Below are 20000 nucleotides of genomic sequence, written 5' to 3'. Positions count from 1 at the left end.
GTTTAAACCAGCCACCAAGTTTCAAGATAAAAATCCAACCAGTATCTTCTGTAGACAGCTCAGTTCCCATCAAAATCTTTGAAATATGCTGTTGTAACAAGGCCTTAGGCCTACTTTGGATAGGTCCATGAATCAGGAATAAGAGTAGATAAGCATAAAAACAACCAAAAACCACGGAGAGGGGACTCGTCCCTTTCATCCTTTGTCAGCACTATTTCACTTTCATATACATGTTCTCTCTGTGATTCATGCGGTGATGTGGTGTTCTCGCAAACGTTTTCCTCATTATCAGGTTTGCATTTAGTTTCCCTAGTGCACTGGAAATTCTGTCTCTTCATCCTTCTCATCGCGTCCTTTCTTCTTAGAGGAGAGGCTCCATCACCTGCGGTCTCTCCATTTCGTCGACATTCAGTATCCTTGCGAATATTAATTGGTTGCTGGTGATGAACCGGGGGGCGATCCACATCCATCTTCCTCGTTTGCGTAGCATCAATATCGGATTTTCCGCTTTCTGTTGGTGCACCAGCAGTACCTTGCCAGGATGTCATTCCTGAATTTTCCTCTTCGGAGGAATTTGGCTCTACGTTGCATGCTTCTTCGAGGCTCGCATTTTCTTTCTTCTTTTCTAAGTACCCGTTTGCATTCATATTTTCAATCTGTGAATAGCCCGAGTTTGAAACAGCCCAATCGTGAATATCTTCCTCAATTTCGGGTTCCCTTTTTGCCTTTTTAGGCTGAAAACTCTGTGTTTCCCTTGCTCGTATCCGAACTTCCTGAGCACTTCCGTGCTTCCTGGGGAGCTGGCACTGTCTTTCCTTCGGGAGTCCAGCTGGCCATTTGTGCCGTATTTCATTCAGTTCGCAATTTTTATTTATTCTACCTTTTGTGGTGAGAGCTTCCTCTTTGTCGGCGTGAATTTCACAGTTTCCATCTGCATCTGAAGCCTTGTTCGCTGCGTGTGCAGTGTGTCTAACTCTTACCCGTTCATGGTTGTTGAATTCATGGCTAGGTACTTGAGAAGCACCACCATTATCGGGATCTAACTCCCAGCGTGAGCGGTTTACGCCATATTCTCTTATCTCAGCATATTGAGGTTCGTCCTTGGAATAACCCTCATTTGCGTACAAAGCGTTCTTATTCTCCTTGATCCACTCTTCGAAGTCAATTGTTTCGTTTGTAGAGCTCTCTACATACTTATAGCGGTGTTGATCATAGAACTCCTTGGAACACATTTCCTCTATTTCTCCTACTATATCTTCCCCTTTCACGTGAGGCACGTCAATCCCTTGAGCGACAGAAAGATCCGGCCACTCTTCTTTGCCGTGCGTTCCCAACCAAAGCTGCATAACCCAAGACTTCATTGGTTCCCTTTTAACAAGAACAAAGACAACAAAAACAAACAAACAAACAAGAGATTAACACAAAAATATGGTTTTATCAAACGAGCTGATAATGTAAATTGGCCACCTTACAGGGATTCTAATTGTACGATGGTCAATTTACATAATCAACTGTTTGTTAAAACCAAATTTTTGTGTATCACTTCCCCACCAACGCAGCACCACAGCTTCTTTAGAAACTACCCCCTTTTAACAGATTAACACGGTGAGCAGTTTATTCTACGCCAGCCTACTGAACTCTAATGCAAGGGCCCGAGCTTTTGTTGCCCTGACCAAATCGCCTTGTCGAACGAATCTTCACTTCCTTCATCAGATTTGTATCCCCAGCTTTCATATACATGTGACGAATAACATAACTTACACTTAGTTGGCTAATTAGCAAACTCACTGTCAGTTCTCGAAAGTACCAGTGATCATGGTTTCGAATACCCTTAATAAACGCCTTATTCTAAGGCTCCCATTTACTTCGAACTATAAAGATCCCTTCAGCTCGAAGAATCTGATAAAATGAATTTTACCATTCGCCAATTTGATGTTAAGGGAAGGCTTGATAAGCATCTCCTATGACGCCGTTACATTTTTCTAAATCGTTGCTACAGTCCGGGTCAAAACACTTTGGGACACTTGTCAAGTTTGGGCGAAAAGTAGAGAATTTACTGTACATGCTTCCATCGTTATATGAGCCATGTGTGTTCTTCTTTCGCTGCCTTTTTCGCACCCCCCTTCCCCCCAGGCAATGTTGAAACATGCCAGGGATCGATGAACGGATCTTGATTTTGGAGACCGTGAAAAATCAATATTGTAATGGTGGGAGGGGGAAAAGCGCGAATCATCCCAACAGTTTTGACCAGGATTGTAGGCATAAATTTACCGAACAAAAATAGAAGAACTACTGCTTCAAAGAATACAAGATTGTTTAGAAGAGTACATCAAAGTGTGAGAAAAGCGGGATTCTGGACCGTATGGTCTTCGGTGCCTAAGTTACGTCTCGTAATGTTCATTATCGTGTAAACAGAAACTGTGAAAGTTTGTCAAATTCGTTCCTGTTGCACTGGTTTCTCACAATAAGTAACCTATTACATTGAGTCACTTCGGGATGCAGGGCAGGCGTAGTGGTGATAGCACTCTCTTTCCACCAATGTGGCCTGGGTTCATTTTCAGACTAGGCGTCATATGTAGGTTAAGTTGGTTGGTTCTCTACTTAGCTCGAAGAGGTTTTCTCCCGGGTACTCCAGTGTTCCCTTCTCCTCAAAAACCAACATATGATTTGCATTAATTTGCGTTAATTTGTTGTTTTCATTTACAGTGTCCCCAATTAGTGCTCCAGCGCGAGAAAGACTCGACACTTTAGAACAAAGCCCCTTCCCTTTTTTTACCTTTAGTTTAGCAATAAGCGATATCTTTTATTGTGCATTGTGTATCTCGTTGGACGGCCTACTGAACATGCAATTTTGAGTAAGAAATGCAAATTTACGTAGGTGGAATACCTGCTTGTGAGACAATCGAAAATAGCGAGGATCGGTGGTCTCTGCTTTGGATCGAAAGCCCAACACTGATGCATGAGGATGTAGACCCAATCAGGACAGTATTTGGGTCGGCTGAGTGGACCATTGTCTCTCTGATAAGGCAGAATCTGTAAGTTAAATGATGATCACAAACAGACCATGTTGATGGATCTCCGAGTAAAATCAATGCAGATTTCTGTATCATGGATTGGTAAAGAGCTTTCTAACTAATACTAAAAAAACTTGGGTGTGTTAGAGAAGAGCTGACCTAGCCCTAGTCTCCTTCGCAGCCGTTAGTTGGGGAGGAGCGTTACGTGACGACCCGAATAACGGCTGCGAAGGAGACTAACCTAGCCCTAACACCATAATAATCTTTACCTCGTCATTGTCAAGCCAGTGATAAGGTCTCGAAAATTGTTGTTCTTCTTGACCATATTGGTAGGATGCATAGAGTTCCCAGGCTAGAACACCAAATGCCCACACATCACTGGCATGCGAGTAATATCCATCCAGGATAACCTCTGGTGCACTCCTGTTGAAAAAAGGTGTCTTCTGTGTGATTTTTTTAGCAATAAAATATATTTTTTGCTAGAGGTAGACACGATTTGTTTTGCTTCATCTGGAATCTTCTCCATGGGTTCGCGATGATTCTGCGCAACGCTAATTTAAAATATGGAATAGGCCTTTGGTGTGGCTCTTTCACTGAATCTAGATCAAAGTGCAGTAATGACTTCGGTAATGACAAATGAGATTATTCGAGGATTTAGAGAAAGTCGTTTTGGAACAGAGCGAAGACTTGCAACTGTCACGATCCTTATGTGGCCATGCCTGGCGTCACTTCAAGGAATGGAGACAGTGTCGAATTCGAATTAGTGGCAGGAGAGAGAATTTCTCTTAAACGCCATTTGAATGTGGTTTTCAACGCTTCCAAAAGCTCTCTTTCCTTCCGGATATTTTTTCTTTTTCCTAGACAGCTCATATCTCACCATCTACTGACATCAGGTGGCATGGCAGCTTGCGCAACACACGATGTACTAGTGACTTCGGAAGAATTCATTGAAAGACCCTTGGAGCGTCCCAGTCGACCAACTTGAACCTGCAAAGTATAACATTCGGTCATTTTATCTTGATAAACCTCTACTGAACAATGTAATTTGAGATGACGATCGAACGAGTATCGCCTCCTTCAATTTCTGGTGACGGACTGGAGTTGCCTTAGGCAAGTTAAGTCACAGGGGGCCCACACAAACTGTGTGACCGTTTGTATTTTGAATTTATAGAGGAAATGTATGGGAATGTTGAAAATCCTCGTATTATCGTACTAGATTGCGATAAATATTCTCATTTAACAGCAAAATAAACGTATTTTTACCTTAATTGTTGTGTGTTGTCATTCTTGAGGTTAAAGACTGCGGTTTTAGCGATTTGAATGGTTCGGTGTTGGACGTTCATTCTAGTGAACATATATTCCGATGGTCGAAGGTTCATTTTGATGCTCCAGTTATAGCTCTGTTATCATTTTTACGAGGAATAACACGCATTCTTTTATATCATTTTGTTCAATCAAAATTTGTGGTACTGATGAGTACAAAAGTGGCCAACCTACCTGATTTGGTGATACGACATTGACGTACTCAGCTCGAAGAGCCCCATGCACAATGTGTTTAAAGTGAAGGTAATGACATGCAGAAGCCACTTGGGACAAAAACATCTGTATGTTTTCCTTTTTGCACTGTCTTTGAAGAACGTACTCTTTGAGATTGCCATAGGGACAGTTTGGACGTGAGGCCTGACAAACAGATCATCAGTTAAAAAAATAGCCTGCCCTAGTTTCGGTCTGTATCACACTAACTTTTTTTTTGGTGAATTTTTTAGGCTTACAACTCTATCAATTACTGCTGGCTTACATCAGATAGCTTGTCATAGTGGAAGGCTTTGGAAGCGGTCTGTTCAAACACTTAACACTCGTTGGCTATGCTGCCTTTGTAATGACATCTGCAAATGGTTGGACTCTGTAGTCGTCTCGCAGGAAAATAAGGTATAAACCGTAGAACCCATACATTATTCGCAAAGAGTAGGGCATGGAATTCCCGGTGTTGTGGTCTGTCGTCTGAGGTAAATCATTGTTGGGAGGGTTAAGAAAGATGATTATGATTATGATTATGATGATTATTATTAAGATGATTATGATTATGATTATGATTATGATTATGATTATGATTACTATTATTATTATTGATGATGATGATGATGATGATGATGATGATGTCTCCACAGAATATTATCACTATTGTTGGATACTTACTATCCAGCGATGTGAATTGAAGAAGTCGTGCTTCCATATGGGTACAATGTTTGGATTATCGAGACAACGAAGCTCGTTGGCATGCTGAACATCTTGTTGTGAAAGTCTCTCCCACGTCCATACTGGATTTTCTGTGATAAAATAATCTGCCACGCGGTCATCATAAATATCTGGGGAAAAAAGCATGAAGCTAATCAGTTGAACCATTGTTCTTACTTCACGACAAATGTTGTTAGGGTTTGACGGATTATAAGACATAACAGGTCTTATCAGTGTGGCATGAGAAGAGGGAGGAGACGTAGACGTAGACGTAGATGAGGGAGGAGACGTTTATGTGCGTAGTTTTATTTCTTTTTTTTTTTCTAATACAGCCTTGTAATGGTTCACACTATGTTATGTAGAGGTTGCAAAGTGTTCACTATTGAAAGCCCTAACTTAAACGTAATGCATAAGGTCTTGTGTGACAGCTGTGAAAACGCCCAGTAGTGTTATTTTGAAGCTGTATTTGTAAAGTATGTAGTTTTTTGTTCGTTGTAAACAGCGTATCTCAACTCATGAATGAAGGGGTAGTTTCTAAAGAAACTGTGGTTCTGCGTCGGTGGTGAAGTTTTCTACAAAAATTTTCATTATCAACTCCGTTGATAAACCAAATTTTTGTATCTCAACTCAGCCAGGGAATTGTACCACAATTTTCACTAATCTACGCGTATTACCAGACTGCTTGTTATCATCCTTCTCCGCTGAATCTAAGTTAACATCCTTAGGACTAGCTGTGGGTAAAGATTAACAGAATTACAAAAATCAGAGAAGGGACATGGAAGAATTTAAACTAAGGTGTTGGTAAACGTATCTGGGTATGAAGAGGAAAAAACGTCTTTGAGATATACGTGCCCGGTTCGTTCTCAGGATTTGCGAAAAAAACAACGGGAGCGAATGCTTTTCAGTGCGTGTTTTAAGAGGGGAGGAAGGGAGGCAGTGCAACCCATTGGTTAGGGCACTTGCCTTGAGATCCGGGGTCCTGGGTCTCAAGACCCGATCTGACCATTCATTGAATTTTTATCCTGGTAGTTCTTGGTTCAGTTTCTCATCTGGACTTGCAAATAGCCAACTGGTTTGCTACCGACCAGTCGGGATTCTTAACAGTTGTTTTTGTTCGTTTTAGTCGACTTTAAAAGCCCCTATGGGGAGCGGCCAATTAGCATGTTTCGAGGAGGAGAGTTGAAACACTAGCAACTTAGGCGGTTAAATAAAGGTCTAATTCATAAAAGGTTTGTTTTGTTGGTGCGTGAGCTTGCCTCGTTTTGAAAAAAATCTCCAATTGAGTCGGTTCCCACATGAGCTGACATTGGTTTCCTGTTTATTGCTTGTTTATTGCTTGTGGCGAAGGATTAGAGCTCAAAACCTCTTCAAGAAAAGGTGCAAAAGTTGGCCACCACAAAGGAAACAATCAGGGTCTCAGAGGTCATTTACATAAGGTCCTCAAGACAGTTTTTGAGATATTCGAGGGGTGCATCTAATTCCTTTCATTCTGGACATAATCAAGTGAAGCTATGATCTTCGCTGTTATCAAAGCAATTTTTGCAATTGCGTAGGGAAGCCTGAAAAATTCAGGACTTCAAAGGGGTTTGAACCCGTGACCTCGCGATTCTGGTGCGACGCTCTAACCAACTGAGCTATGAAGCCACTGACGTTGGGAGCTGGTCATTTGTGGGTTCTAATATGATTCATTTCATATACCATTTCATCATTGATTCATTCCTCACGGGACCATTAGAACCCACAAATGACCAGCTCCCAACGTCAGTGGCTTCATAGCTCAGTTGGTTAGAGCGTCGCACCGGAATCGCGAGGTCACGGGTTCAAACCCCGTTGAAGTCCTGAATTTTTCAGGCTTCCCTACGCAATTGCAAAAATTGCTTTCATAACTGCGAAGATCATAGCTTCACTTGATTTCATATCCGCAGTTCATATATGATTCATTTCATATACCATTTCATCATTCTGGACATAAGTGAGACACTTACTAGCAATTCTAGTGCACGGAGCCTTGCCATCCGAAGCGACCTATGTGTGGCAAAAAGTAATGAATTAGCACTCGAAAAAGCGGTACTGTGAATAATCATTGCATGCAGAAGGGAATCCACGAATTGTAATTCTCCTTTCCGGCAGATGTGTGACATTATCTTTGAGAGCTGCTTTTGAAGGACACAGTAATGTCAGAAATTCCCAGCTGATAAACGTATATAAATTCGGGACATGTGTTATTTCGCAATGCCCCTTACTTTTTAATCGTAAGAAAAGGTGGCTGCATTAAATAATAATACAACTGAAATGAAACAAGTTATTAACACAAGAAACTTACAGGGCTTCTACCGGCTTTAATGTCAACCTTCAAGGGTGGTGGACCAAGTCGATGTTCAGTATGTTCTCCCTTGTCTAAACAAAGGAAATAAAGAAGCAAAGCCAAAATAAATAGTGGATCGTGGATTTTATATGGCAAGGAAATAGTTGTTAACAGTGACAGCACGGTCCAACTGCCATCTTGGCATGCGCATATATAACCAAAGTTGAGGCAGCTCTGGACAGCTGTTTCTGCCTTGTTGGGCCACCTCAGCGTGGCATAGCTGTAAAACTCTCTTCGACTCGTAAAACGTGTTATTGTTTGAGTGTGCTTAATACTTCCTTGTGTTTTCCCCAGGCAGAAAACCACAGATATTCAGAAAAGTAAAATGATAATCCTCAATTACCTGAGTGCTGAATAATTTGGTCAAGCTGATTCGTGATGTCAGTCAATCTAGGTCTGTGTTGGCATTCCCATTTGCAGCACTTCTTTATCAGCTGATACTCTCTGTTTTCGAGGCAACTCTCCTGGGGTACGATTTCTTTAAGCTCTATAATCTTAAAAAAAAAAACACGGTGAAAGCGTTCGTTAGCTGCTATTTTGTGATCCATTATTGCTTTATGTCCCTTGCTTATAGCTAACAATCTATGCGTGGGCTCCAAAACCTATAATGCTCGATAAGCAAAGGCACAAGTAATTTTACAGTATCAAAGTTAAGAACATATGTGGACCATTTGTTAATGTACGCAAACAAGCATTCATACCATAATGTCAGCGAGGTACTCTTTGATTGTATGTTCCAGATCCTAGTCGATCAATGAGAGTTTACTTCGAAATGACCCCACATTCCCTCGAGGAAGCACGAATATACATTGTGCGTGAGGTTGAATGAATATAAAAATGATCTTTGAGAATGGACTGTGACTAGATTTCAAACGCCAAACTTTGACTTATTTCTTGTACAACGGTAGTCTGCTTTTTATCAACTCGAACTGGATTAAAAAAAAATACTCGGATACTTACTTGGTGAGAAACCTCTTCGTCCTCCAAAAGGTGCCGGTATGGAGTGCAGCCGTAGGTAAGCACTTCATACATAACAACCCCGAAGGCCCAAACGTCGGAAGCAGTAGAGAAGAGATGTTTCATCAAGCACTCTGGTGCTTGCCATCTCACTGGAAGATGCTCATCTGTAGGCTTTCCAATATACTGGGGAATCTGGTGGGAGTCTGGTGGAAGAGTGAGAGAAAAATGCATCAACGACCCTTATCAGTTTTAAACAAACATGAACTCCTTGTTGGACCCTATGGTATATTTTTTTTAGTAACAGTATTGTGTTGGAGCAATAATTCCAAAAGTTCAACCTCTTTAAGTATTAGCACTTCCTGAATTAAGTGAATGAGCCCAACACATTGACCTGAAACAAATGAGCTCAACAAAATGATCAGCTTCGAAGTGTGCGGTTTCATAGCTCAGTTGGTAGAGCAAGTAAGTTGGTAGGGTAAGTTTCTGAGTGGTTGCAGAGGTTGTTGAAAAGGGTTAGGGTTAGGTCAAATTAAATTAACTGTTATGTTTTAATTACGGCAATACCTTGATCGCTTTTTTCAAAAGTTAGAGGACGCAAGGAGTGCAATCCACTTAATTTGCACTCAAAGTTGTCTCCCACAAGAATGTTTTCCGCCTTGACACAACGGTGCACCAGTCCCAGTGCTTCTATGTGCGACAGGGCACGGCAAATGCCCATAATCATCTTGAGAAGGTCAACCGGCTGAACGTACGGTTCCTTATCTCGGCGTTGTTGAAGAAACTGCCGGAGGTTTCCCCATTTTTCAAACGCAGTGATGATATGGAAGGGCAGATTTATAGTGTCGAAACCAAGGAGGACAGGAAAATTCGGATGCTGAGATTCACTTAGTCGTCTCATGTTGTCAGCTTCGTTATTCAGTCGCCTTCGTGCCTCGATATCTGGATTGAGTGCCAGGAGATGATTTTTCTTGACGTTCAACACTTTGACGGCCACCTGGCAACATGGTATCATGCATCTATTAATGTGAAGGGATTAGTGACCTCAACGTCTCTAAGTATACGTTGCATCTGCACTCGATATGCCAAAATGTTTGGTAGGGTAGGAGGGGCTGGGTGTGGTTTATGCAAGTGGAAAAAAAACAAAGGTTTCTTGATACTTACAAGAGGCGCAATACCTTTTCCACACCCCCCTCCTCGGCTCAATAATCTCCCTCGTCCTAGCACTTTTTAGTTCATACGGACTCTTTGAAAAGAGGAACTATAATGAATGAACGCAGATAAGGAAGAAATTTGCTCCTAAAAGAGACCAGTCACTAAGTTCTCCAGGAGCTATTGTGAGGCCCTTTGGAGTTTACGTGACCAAAAAAAGCGCTACACTAACCACTTAAGAATAGCATAAGTTTTTGCTTTCCTTCCTTGTGTGAATGCCATATGAAGAAGAACCTCAACAACAGCTTTCTTGACATAGCAATTTAGCTCCATTAGATTTACCTTTTTGCGTTGAAACATTCCCGTGCAGATAAAACACTCGCCGCTATGGCTTACGATCGTCTTGTTTATCTCCAGAGTTTGTGTTTTGTAAATCGAAGATAGGTGTTCGATATGTCGCTCTAGTGGAAGTGCTTGCGCTTCGCGCTGGTTGTGGGACAGGAAATGGATCATCATCTTCCTTATCTCTGGATCAGAGCTAAAGTGAAGCTCTGAAGCTCTTTTCTCTAATACCACTCTGCATTCGGGCCTCTTCTGTACCTTTTGATCTCTAAGAAGGTAAACTAAAGTACCAGCTGCCTCCTGCCTCATCTCTGTTGACAAAAGCAAAACAGTTCTAGTTAGCTCACTGAAAACGCGTTCTCTTTACTTTTCATTGAACCAAATGTATACATGAAAACTCTCAGCTATTGCTTCGCAAAACATCCCCTTTCCTCCATCTTAGTGAATTAAGTATTTTTTTTTTGCCTTATGGACTGGAAGTTCACATGTCATAGTCGGTTTCGAACATCACAATTTTTTTTTAAACTGGAGTTTCGACACACAACCACCGTTTGAAAATTGCTTTGTTATCCGGAGCAAAAACAGATACTCATAATCTGTAGTAATAGAACATAGAGCAAGTTCTACAGTGTCACCTTTCGTGATATTGTTTTTTGCGATCTCGACGAGGAGTAATGATGCGGCTAGGCAAAACCGCCAATCTTCTCCACCACCTCCAATAAGAAAAGATTCCACAATCAATCTGATCAGTATCATTGCTCGTCTCTCAGTATCGATTTTTGGATTAGGACGCTCACTGTGGACCTATAACGAGAGAATAAACTACGTCATGCCTTTGAAATCAACCGTTAACAACTAAGCAGTTCGTGTTTCAACTGTGCGTACAGAAAATGGAAATCATTTTATGACCGTGCCCATATGAAAAGTCATATTTGGTTTCTTGCTCTTACAAGTCTGTAAAGGCCTCGTTTATATTTGGCAAGACTGTCTTACGAAATGTGGCACAGGGTCAAAAGGAAATGGGCCAATCAGAGATCATCGCTCGTCCCAATCCCTCAGCTTTTGGCAGACTACCATTACAAGAGCAATTTTGGAGCCAACTTTGGATCGAGATCTTTTCTGGTTAGCAGCTGTGAGGACAAATTCTTGCGGACAGCGTGATTTTTGTTGGGAATATTATTCCCCTTTTCCGGCAAATTATAAAAACGGTGTTTTGGATTTCAGAAAAAAAAATGTTTGCTTCAAGAATCCGTTTGCATTTTTTGGAAAGCCTTATTGTTGATCCGGAGTCCGTACCAAAAAAACCTAATATAAAGAATCCTATGCCGGTGTGTAGCCCTTGACAAAGGAGCCCTAGTAGATCACGCTGTGCTGTTAGTTAAGTTTTGAAACAGGAGCCCATTATTAGGACCGAGCAACTCCTATTTATTCATTTCACGGAGTTTTGACAGATCGATTTACTTTTAGATTGAATTTCCCGCGAATGATACTCCCGCAGAAGCCCGATGACCAATTACAGGAAACCAAATTGACGTCATAGGGTCACCGAACCAGAATTACCTTTGTTGTTTTGCGGCAAAGGTAGTCTAAGATTCGATTAGTCTGTACAAATGCCGTGACATAGGCTTACTATGGGAATTGCTCGCTCCTATGGGCTCCTGTTTGAAATCAATCAGGGACAGCTTGCGTCTGTTACGTTTTGTTGTATGATAATTTCTTCTTATAAAGAGGCGTAGTAGCTTGCCATAAAGGTCAAAAAGGCACGGTATGGCACGAGAACTCGGACAATGATTATGAATTTGTAAGTGTACGAACCTTTCCATGCAGATGGTACAAAATGCTGTGCAGCTCAGCCCACGGTAGAGTTTTCCTCTTTTTTCTGAGTATTCGAAGAAGAGTTAAATCCTTGCTCTCTTTTGTCGGATTTCTACAGAACTCTTGGCATTCTTCCAGGAAACTCTCCATTCTTCCACCTGTTGGCAAACTGTCGCTAGGCTTTAAGAGACAGGAATGCGACACCAACATTATAATAAACTCTATCGAATAACGAAGCATATCCTTCTTTTTGTATTTTAGTTGCTTCTGATGTCTTTGTAGTTCTTCCAAAATCCTTTTCACATCGTTTTCCACCTCTGTGACGAGCAGCTCACCTTGCAGAACTTTGGGCTTTAAGAGCAAAGCCAAGATACGACTATAGACATGGAGTTTAAGAGTCCTTTCTTCTTGTCCGTCTCTCCTTAATACTCCTTTGTCAGAAAAAATGGACAACCTCATGATTCCTTCCAGTTCTAATAGACTTCCATGGCCCCTTTCAAAATTATCTTTGCAGATGAGATGAAGAAGCAGTTGTAAGGAATGTATCACGACTTGACCACCGCTATCCCTGTGGCTTAGTTTGGCCAGCAGTGTGTAAACGCGTTGGTTTGATTCGGGGCATCTACCCCATGATTCTTCTTGATTTGGAAGAATTTCACGAAGAATAAATTGTTCACGGCGTTCTTTGCACAAGCCGCCAGCCGTGGCCATCTTCTGGATGAATTTTTCTGGGTCTCGAAAGAATGACTCAGTAGTCCACTTACAACCATTGCACCCTAAAATTGTTGTTTAAAATAATAAAACTTAATTGAAAACAAAAATGGTGCCTCAGATTAGTGTTTTTAAGAAGACTGGTGTGGTAATAATGCCCATTCGTTGCAAAAACTGATCTCTTTGATAGAGGAATTTCGTCGTTGAAAGTGATGTTGACACTAAAAAAAAAAGTAAAAGTCTCTTATCGTCGTACCTTTTTGTGAAATAATTCCTTTGCTTGGTTTCGGATCCGATTCGAAATTTCTCTCTTCCCTCTTACGTGGGTAGCGTTTGTACAGGCAGTAGGATCCTGGCTGAAGATAAACGATTTCCCACCAAATACTAGTATCTTGTGGTGGCAATTCCTCCTCTTGTCTGTTCTCTCCAGACTGAGAAAACTCAGAGAGAGTGAGAGAATTTGATGTGTTGGCTATAGAGAGAACGAAGAAGCATAGTCGTCATTGGCAGAGGTTTTCGTGGGGAAATATTTTGTCCCGTGTGATCATGGTTTTCAATATGGAATTTACTACGCAAACTTTCATAAAGTATTCATCCTTGCTGATGCAGTTCTATCAGTGGGACTCAAAGAACTCCAAGAAAAGCCATTGAATATGATAGAACGCAGTGGAATTCCACAGAACTCTAAGAAACTACAACTTTAGCAGGGATCATGTACTAGTGGTGCTAGCCCTCGCCTCCCACTATTGTCGCCCTGGCTCGATTCCGGACTTGTAGCCATATGTGGGTTAACTTTATTCTGCTTCGAGAGGTTTTTCTCCGGTTTTCCCCTCTACCCAAAAACCAACATTTTTAATTCCAGTTCGATTGAATGCAGGGCCTCCCTGAAAACCACTTTCGAGTGAATGGAGCTTTCTGGGTAAATATCATTAATTACGCCCATGAAAGTCGATATCATTAACTATGTCCATGAAAGTCCATAAATTTCCATTCGTCAGAGCCTAAACTGCTGAGGATTAACATACACAGGGGAAACGATGGTTGTCTGGCAATGGACGGCAAAGAAGTGTGTTTAAATGTAGAATGCGCTTTCTAGGCAAGCAAAGTCACAAGAATGAGCTAATGAGCTGTTGTCACATTTCCGTTAACGTTCTTTAACTGCGCCACCAAAAGTGATTAATTTAAGGACCCTTAGGAAGTTTTAGCAGCGCCGCCGAAGTGCGGGTTATAGGTGAAAAGGAGAGGTGATCCTTGGGCTACAGAAGTGATCCTTTTGTCTAGAAAAGCGCGAGGATCACTTGTCCATATCAGCAAGAGAAAAACTGAGCTTAATTCACGGGTATTGTCTTTTTAAGCCAAGCTGGGTATTTCCCAATTAGACAGCGACGCGTCATATTGTCGGCCATTATGTTTACTTATGATATGAATTCCTGTCTGAATGGTCTCCCTCTCGCCCTGCTACTTCCTTTTGTAAAGTTCACTTACATACCTGAAGTGGTCGTGCACTCCGACGGAACTGTGGAACCCAATGTGTCAATTGAACCTTAAAATCAAAGGAGTAGAGATTTTTAAATTATGTGAATGCCTGTTAAATTTGACACTGAATATTAGAGAGTTCAAGAAACGATGACGGCCACGTCAACAGCAATACCACAAAACAAGAGTGTCATTGGTTATAAGGGATGAAATAATCATGTTGCACGTGTGGTACACATTTCAGAACTGACATATCTGCGCAGTAATCCGGACCATAGTCACCAAACTTAAGGACAACAACATAAGATGATACAAATATGATCCTTTCATTCCTCTCTATTTTACTCTGAAACTGCTCGTACTCAATTCATTTTACAGGATACTTCTCGTACATCAAGTTGTACGACGCGAATGATATGGCATATATATTCACGAAAGACTTACGGTAATGCAAAGTGACATTTTGAGGGGACGTTTTCGTCGACGACGTGCGCCGTCCTATATTTTAAAGTCCGTATTCTAGGATCTCCGGTTTGTTTAAGAAAAACAATGGAACATTTACCCCAAGCAAAACAAAGTTAAATCCCATACCATTCCAACTGGAAAGAAGAAGAAGAAGCACAAATAGCGTTGATAGCCATCGTGATGTAAAGCATTTTTATGAATTTGACGTTTCGTACGTTACAACGTACATCGCCAAAAGTAACCGTTATCGGATTTTGAAACTTGCTATATTAAAATTCCGAGGGATTTGGAGATAGAGAAAAATGTTCTGACATAGAAATGTTGTGAGATCCAAAACTCCGTGGATGCCATAAAAATGCGCAGCTTTACCAAAATTTATCAGGTACTATTCCGGTCTTGGCCGAATGCTTGGCGAATGAATTTAAGGGTGTAAATAATGGTTTGCAAATTTTCGAAAGCCATGAATTGCCTTTTGTTTGTTTGTTTGTTTGTTTTGTGTATTCCGTGAGTAATGCGCTGATGGCTTTTTATTTCGTCGTGCCGTGAACGTGTTTTGTTTAGATTCGGGAAACCTTGGGGGCATATACTCTTTCCAAGATTCGGCATAGTACGTCAATTGTAGCCGGGTAACAAAATTAAATTTTCCGTGAAACGTGAAATGTCAATTTTATTGTCAGAGAAATGTAAGAAAGACCATTTTACTGTAGTGAAGCGTGATAATTGCTGTCCCCCTTTCGCACCCTTTAAATGTTTGCGGGCCATCTGATCAAGCTATGCCCACGAAGAGAAGTTCTCGTTTCCGCCTTCACAGAAAAGTACAGATAAAGTGCATGATTCCGGGATAGAACGTCGGTCCATTGGTTTTGTTATTCTCATTCTTAATTCCAAAATTATTCACGGCATGGTAGACCGAATCTCCGAAATGTAGCCATTTAAAAACACAGATTTTGAACCGCCTCCTATGAACCTTTGTCAATACTACATTTGCGTTGAATTCGAGATTCTTTCTGGACGCTTTTAGAACTTCATTCTTTAGGCAAAGTGAACATCCTAGAAATACAGGTGCCGTCATACTGAACAATATTTCTTGCAATGTTACGCCTAATAAATAGGTCTCTCATGGCGTGTCAAGGTGCACGATTAGTATCACAATGTGCAACAGTTCTTGTAACTGATTTCGCTATCAATGATAACGTGAGTTCGCAAGAAATTTTCATTGCCAAGTCCTCAACCTTATACGTTTTCAGTGGCTGTTTACCAAAAAATGAAAACGTTGCTGCCGTAAACTAAAGTTGTAGGAGAGATGTTTCACTACGTAATGATTGAAATACTCGTAGGCTTCTATAGAGAGAGCAATGTCTTCTCAGGGAATGTTGCACCTAGCGATTTTTTTATTTTCCACCTTGTGTCGCAACGAATTTAAGAGACAAGTTACACAACAAATTGTCTAGTGTAACATGGGCTCTATTTTTGTCATGCATTTGCCTAATCGCTGAAGATGCGCTCTTTGGTGTTGTGAATATTTACAAAGCGATTATTTGACAGTACATTTTATTTAGTCTTACATTCAAGGTCACACCGCAATTCTTTTTCATCATCACACGGAGGTCTTCTAGAATGCTTCATAGATCACTAAAGCATGGGGTATTTTCCCACCCGATTGAAAATACGTAAATAACCGTAACTGATGATTATGATTGTTACTAATTATTACTATTGTTTAAATTTCCTTTACATTAAAGATATTTAGAGCTAAGTTATACCCAGTTCATTAGTCGCTTGCTGAGCCATTTACCGTGTTTTTAAGTAAAGTTGATTGATTGAATGATCGATTGATTGATTGATTGATGTTGTAAGGCTATTAAATAATTCGGGAAGGGGTGGGGGGACTAGGGGGCGGGTGAGATTTTATCAAGCATTTTGGCAACTTAAACATTCTGATGTGCGAAGCTGAAAGATTAACGCCAAATGACTCCACGTGGCTGTCTTTTTAAGCGTTAAACTTTAAGTGGATCAAAAAGTAACAGAAAAATAGCCCATGAAAGGTAATTTCCTTCCTCATAGGCTCACGGAAATGAACGGTTTCTCATGCATGAACTTTTATTGCCTTCCCTTGTGATTTTGTAGTTTCGATATCATTGTGATGTTTCATATTTCAACTCATGTGTAGGAAGGCTGCTCGTTAATTTTCCCAATTTTCCCTTTTATAGGCACTTAATTCTTGCACAAACGTAAATATTGGGAGCCTTAGAACAAGATTTCAATTAAGTGCCTTTAGTCTCTAGTAGAATTTTCCTATCTCCTAGGATTTGCATATCTTGTTGTAAGTCTTGGTTGATACTGATAAATTTTTCCCTTATTTCGGGCAGCCCTTTAAACACATACTCCACTTCAAATGTTATTTTGCTGAAGTTTTCGAAAGTGAGCAGTAGTTTGTATACTATTGCTGACACGTGTTGATATTTCCTTATTCTTAAACAGCTCAGTTTACAGAACCCTGTTAATTAATGAAGTCAGTTAAGTGTGAAAAGGGTTCCATAATGGTTCCATAATACTAGAAAGAACAATGTCTGTGGGTGTCAGGAGTCCAGTAGTAAGTCCTGTTCTTCAACGAGATAATAATTGGTGATGATAATATTGAGATGTATTCGAGAATCGCTAAAACATCTATCTGTCTATCTTAAGTTTTCAAAATGCTGAGGACGAATGACTTTGCAAACCGGAAAATTAGCAACGGAGAACAAGATTACATGTACATTGGCTGACTTCCTCGTCAGCTTAAACAACTTCCTCGTAATCAAAGATCAGCTAAATTCCATCACAAACAATCCTCTTCACTTTATGTTTCAATATTCGTCCAAGGAAGCATGCACATGAAAAGCTATCGTACTTACCAGACCTGTTTAAGGCCGCCATTTCAACGCTACAGGTTAGGGTTAGACTGCAGCTTCTTTTTGAACCTTTAGTATTAAAATCTCAATTTAATTATTATACGGGAAAACCCTTATGAACTGATTCGGTAGATGTGACGTCATACGAGGAAATTGATCTCGAATTCATGGCGTAAACCATTGCTTGTAAGTTAAATTGAGTCCTGTTTTCCAGCACTATTTTGCATAAAAATGGTGAAACTCCGTTGCATTTTTATTTTATTCGTTTTCTCTTAGTGAAGATTTTTGTTTTTCATGACGGAAGTGACCCTAATTTGATCACTGATCTGTGTCTCTTTCCTTGGCAGTGCCACAGATTTTTTAGAAGATTTCGTCATGTGCGGTTTGAGGATAACTGACAAAATTACCTCCTCCCTCTTAGTACTAGGCCCTTGCTGTCACCCCTCCCACATGCCTATTTTACAACATCTTTAAAGCCGTTTTAAAGTTATTTGAAGTTTATCTATCTAAACAAACAAAAAGGGTAGGATTTTAGAACAAAAATCAACTTATTATTTATTGACTTAACATAAAGTTTCTCCGCCGAAATACGCTCACAACCCCTCCCCGGTAAGGTCTGCAGTTAAAAGAGGATGTAAGGAGTTTAGCAGCAAAAATAAAATTCAGAACCTTTCTCGTCAGGGTATGATGAGTAATATGTTTGAACCCTCTGATTTTAAAAGGTGTTGAAAAAGACCCTTTGTGCGACGAAAAGCCCATACAACGCTCTAAATCAGTTTCCCGCACCTCGGACGAGCACTTCGCTTAACTATTCGAGTTCGGTTCGGTTCTAACGGTGACTCGGTTTGAAGTTTTAACATGATACAGGGGCTTCTGTATACGCATTTATAGATTTTGCTAGTTAAAGTAGCATATTATGCTACTAACACTGCTCATTTTTGCCCAAGATTATGCTCATTCTTTCCAAATTATGCCACTTTTCTTAAAATTTTTCTTTTTGCAAATATGCAAAATTAAGCCTAAAAGATGTATCATAGTCTTTATTAATGGAAACGCTCCATGTTAGTAATCATATATCTATTTTTGTCTGGGACCCTAAGGACAAAAGATGTTTTTACTTTCAGTTCAGAATAAAACAATTCCAGCGGAGTGGTCCATAATTGATTCTGATTGCATAATAAATTAGTAGAGTTTTTACCCTCATACGGTTTCAACATTCGTTCAACAAAAATTGAACGGAAGTTGGGCAAATGTTGAAAGCAAACTGAAAAAAATTTTTCCGGCTACCGGCTTCGAATATTGCACCAAGAATTGAGCGAATACTTTGATGCGAGGAATCAAGAACAAAAAACAAGTCTGAGACTCTCTCGTCCTGATTTTGGCCTAATACGGCTGCAAATGTTTAACGAACTGTTCAAACGGCTTCAAATCTATCCAAAATTTTCTATAACAAAAGACAAGTGGCGGAATCGATGTTAAATGGAAGTTTAAATCAGTCGGCTTTCAAAAATTTTTACCCTTGGAGCGAGCTGTTCAAACGCACCCAACAATTGGTTAAAAATCTTTAAAGGTTAAAGCAAATATTGAAACCGTTTAAATGAGACTTAATACAACTGATGAAACACTATTATAATACTAAATGTATGAGAGATTGAAGTAATAACATCACTGTAACAAACTGTAAGCATAACTGCCACCGGTGGCTCAGTTGGTTGAACGCCGGGCTGCCATGCGGAAGGTCGTGAGTAAGCTTCCGGCCGGTCCAACACTTAGAATAAAATGCCGCGTTTGTAATTGCATCCGCAAATGGTTAGATTCTCAAGTCTTCTCGGATGAGGACTATAAACCGTAGGCCCCGTCTCAAAACCGTTTTCCTGTTAAACTAGGACACTGTAGGGCGTTAAAAAACAATAGCGCTCAAAATGTTTTTAAATACGAAGACGCGCGATTTAAGGCGTGGTGCCTATATGGATGATTAACTTTGTCAATCAAGTTTAGTCGCATGCAGGGCTCTGTGTTAATTTGTGCGCTAAAAGGCCCCTTGTGGCAAAGTGTCAGTAAAATGTCGTGAAAAGTTATCCATAGTTCTTTTTTTTTTATCCTCATCCCATTTTCTCTCACTGGAAATGTCTTTTTACGGTTCCGTCTCTTTGTTGCTGCTTGTTGATCTCTTGGATAATCGATCAGTTGTGCGTCTATGGCCCCGTCCACACGTATCCGGGTATCCGCAGATTTTTGTATCCGCAAATTTTTTTATGCGGATACACCTAGCGTCCACACGTTTCCGCCGTATACGCTCGGTGTATCCGGAGATTTCTGTATACGCTCTCCAGAGTGGAAATTTCTGTATACGCTGTGTATCCGGATACGTGTGGACGCTTGTATCCGTATATTTTTATATACGCTGACGTCACAGTATCAGAACCAGTCTTTTTCCGCGCGAGATTTTCCAAAATAGCGGCGAGCAGAAACGTTGTGTGTTCAATGCTACTAGGACTACTTTCAAGCCTAATAGCGTGTCTCGAACTAAATGTTGCAATGTTAAATCTAAACTTTAACTACTTGAGAAGACGTCTA

General features: G+C 40.5%; 1 protein-coding gene across 1 annotated transcript in view; it reads right to left on the bottom strand.

Annotated features, from left to right (window-relative positions):
• The window catches only part of LOC138023139 (uncharacterized), a 21213-nt gene extending 3732 nt beyond the window's left edge, over positions 1 to 17481 (bottom strand). Inside the window, exons 1-18 of the mRNA XM_068870165.1 lie at positions 17427 to 17481; positions 14081 to 14134; positions 12848 to 13063; positions 11881 to 12656; positions 10701 to 10869; positions 9950 to 10376; positions 9139 to 9590; positions 8575 to 8777; positions 7958 to 8108; positions 7573 to 7646; positions 7235 to 7274; positions 5924 to 5980; positions 5211 to 5380; positions 4512 to 4694; positions 3892 to 4001; positions 3284 to 3437; positions 2888 to 3033; positions 1 to 1368 (exon numbers count right to left, since the gene is read on the bottom strand). The exon at positions 1 to 1368 is cut by the window's left edge and continues 3732 nt beyond it. Coding sequence (XP_068726266.1) covers positions 111 to 1368; positions 2888 to 3033; positions 3284 to 3437; positions 3892 to 4001; positions 4512 to 4694; positions 5211 to 5380; positions 5924 to 5980; positions 7235 to 7274; positions 7573 to 7646; positions 7958 to 8108; positions 8575 to 8777; positions 9139 to 9590; positions 9950 to 10376; positions 10701 to 10869; positions 11881 to 12656; positions 12848 to 13063; positions 14081 to 14134; positions 17427 to 17448 — 4662 coding nt within the window. The 5' untranslated portion in view covers positions 17449 to 17481 and the 3' untranslated portion in view covers positions 1 to 110. The remainder of the gene's footprint in view (positions 1369 to 2887; positions 3034 to 3283; positions 3438 to 3891; positions 4002 to 4511; positions 4695 to 5210; positions 5381 to 5923; positions 5981 to 7234; positions 7275 to 7572; positions 7647 to 7957; positions 8109 to 8574; positions 8778 to 9138; positions 9591 to 9949; positions 10377 to 10700; positions 10870 to 11880; positions 12657 to 12847; positions 13064 to 14080; positions 14135 to 17426) is intronic.
• Positions 17482 to 20000: the final 2519 nt, after the last annotated feature.

This window comes from Montipora capricornis, chromosome 11 (genome assembly GCF_036669925.1).
Source record: "Montipora capricornis isolate CH-2021 chromosome 11, ASM3666992v2, whole genome shotgun sequence".
NCBI classification, from domain to species: Eukaryota; Metazoa; Cnidaria; class Anthozoa; order Scleractinia; family Acroporidae; genus Montipora; species Montipora capricornis.
The sequence above is the reverse complement of the archived record's forward strand: the minus strand, read 5'-3'. Positions and strand labels throughout refer to the sequence as shown.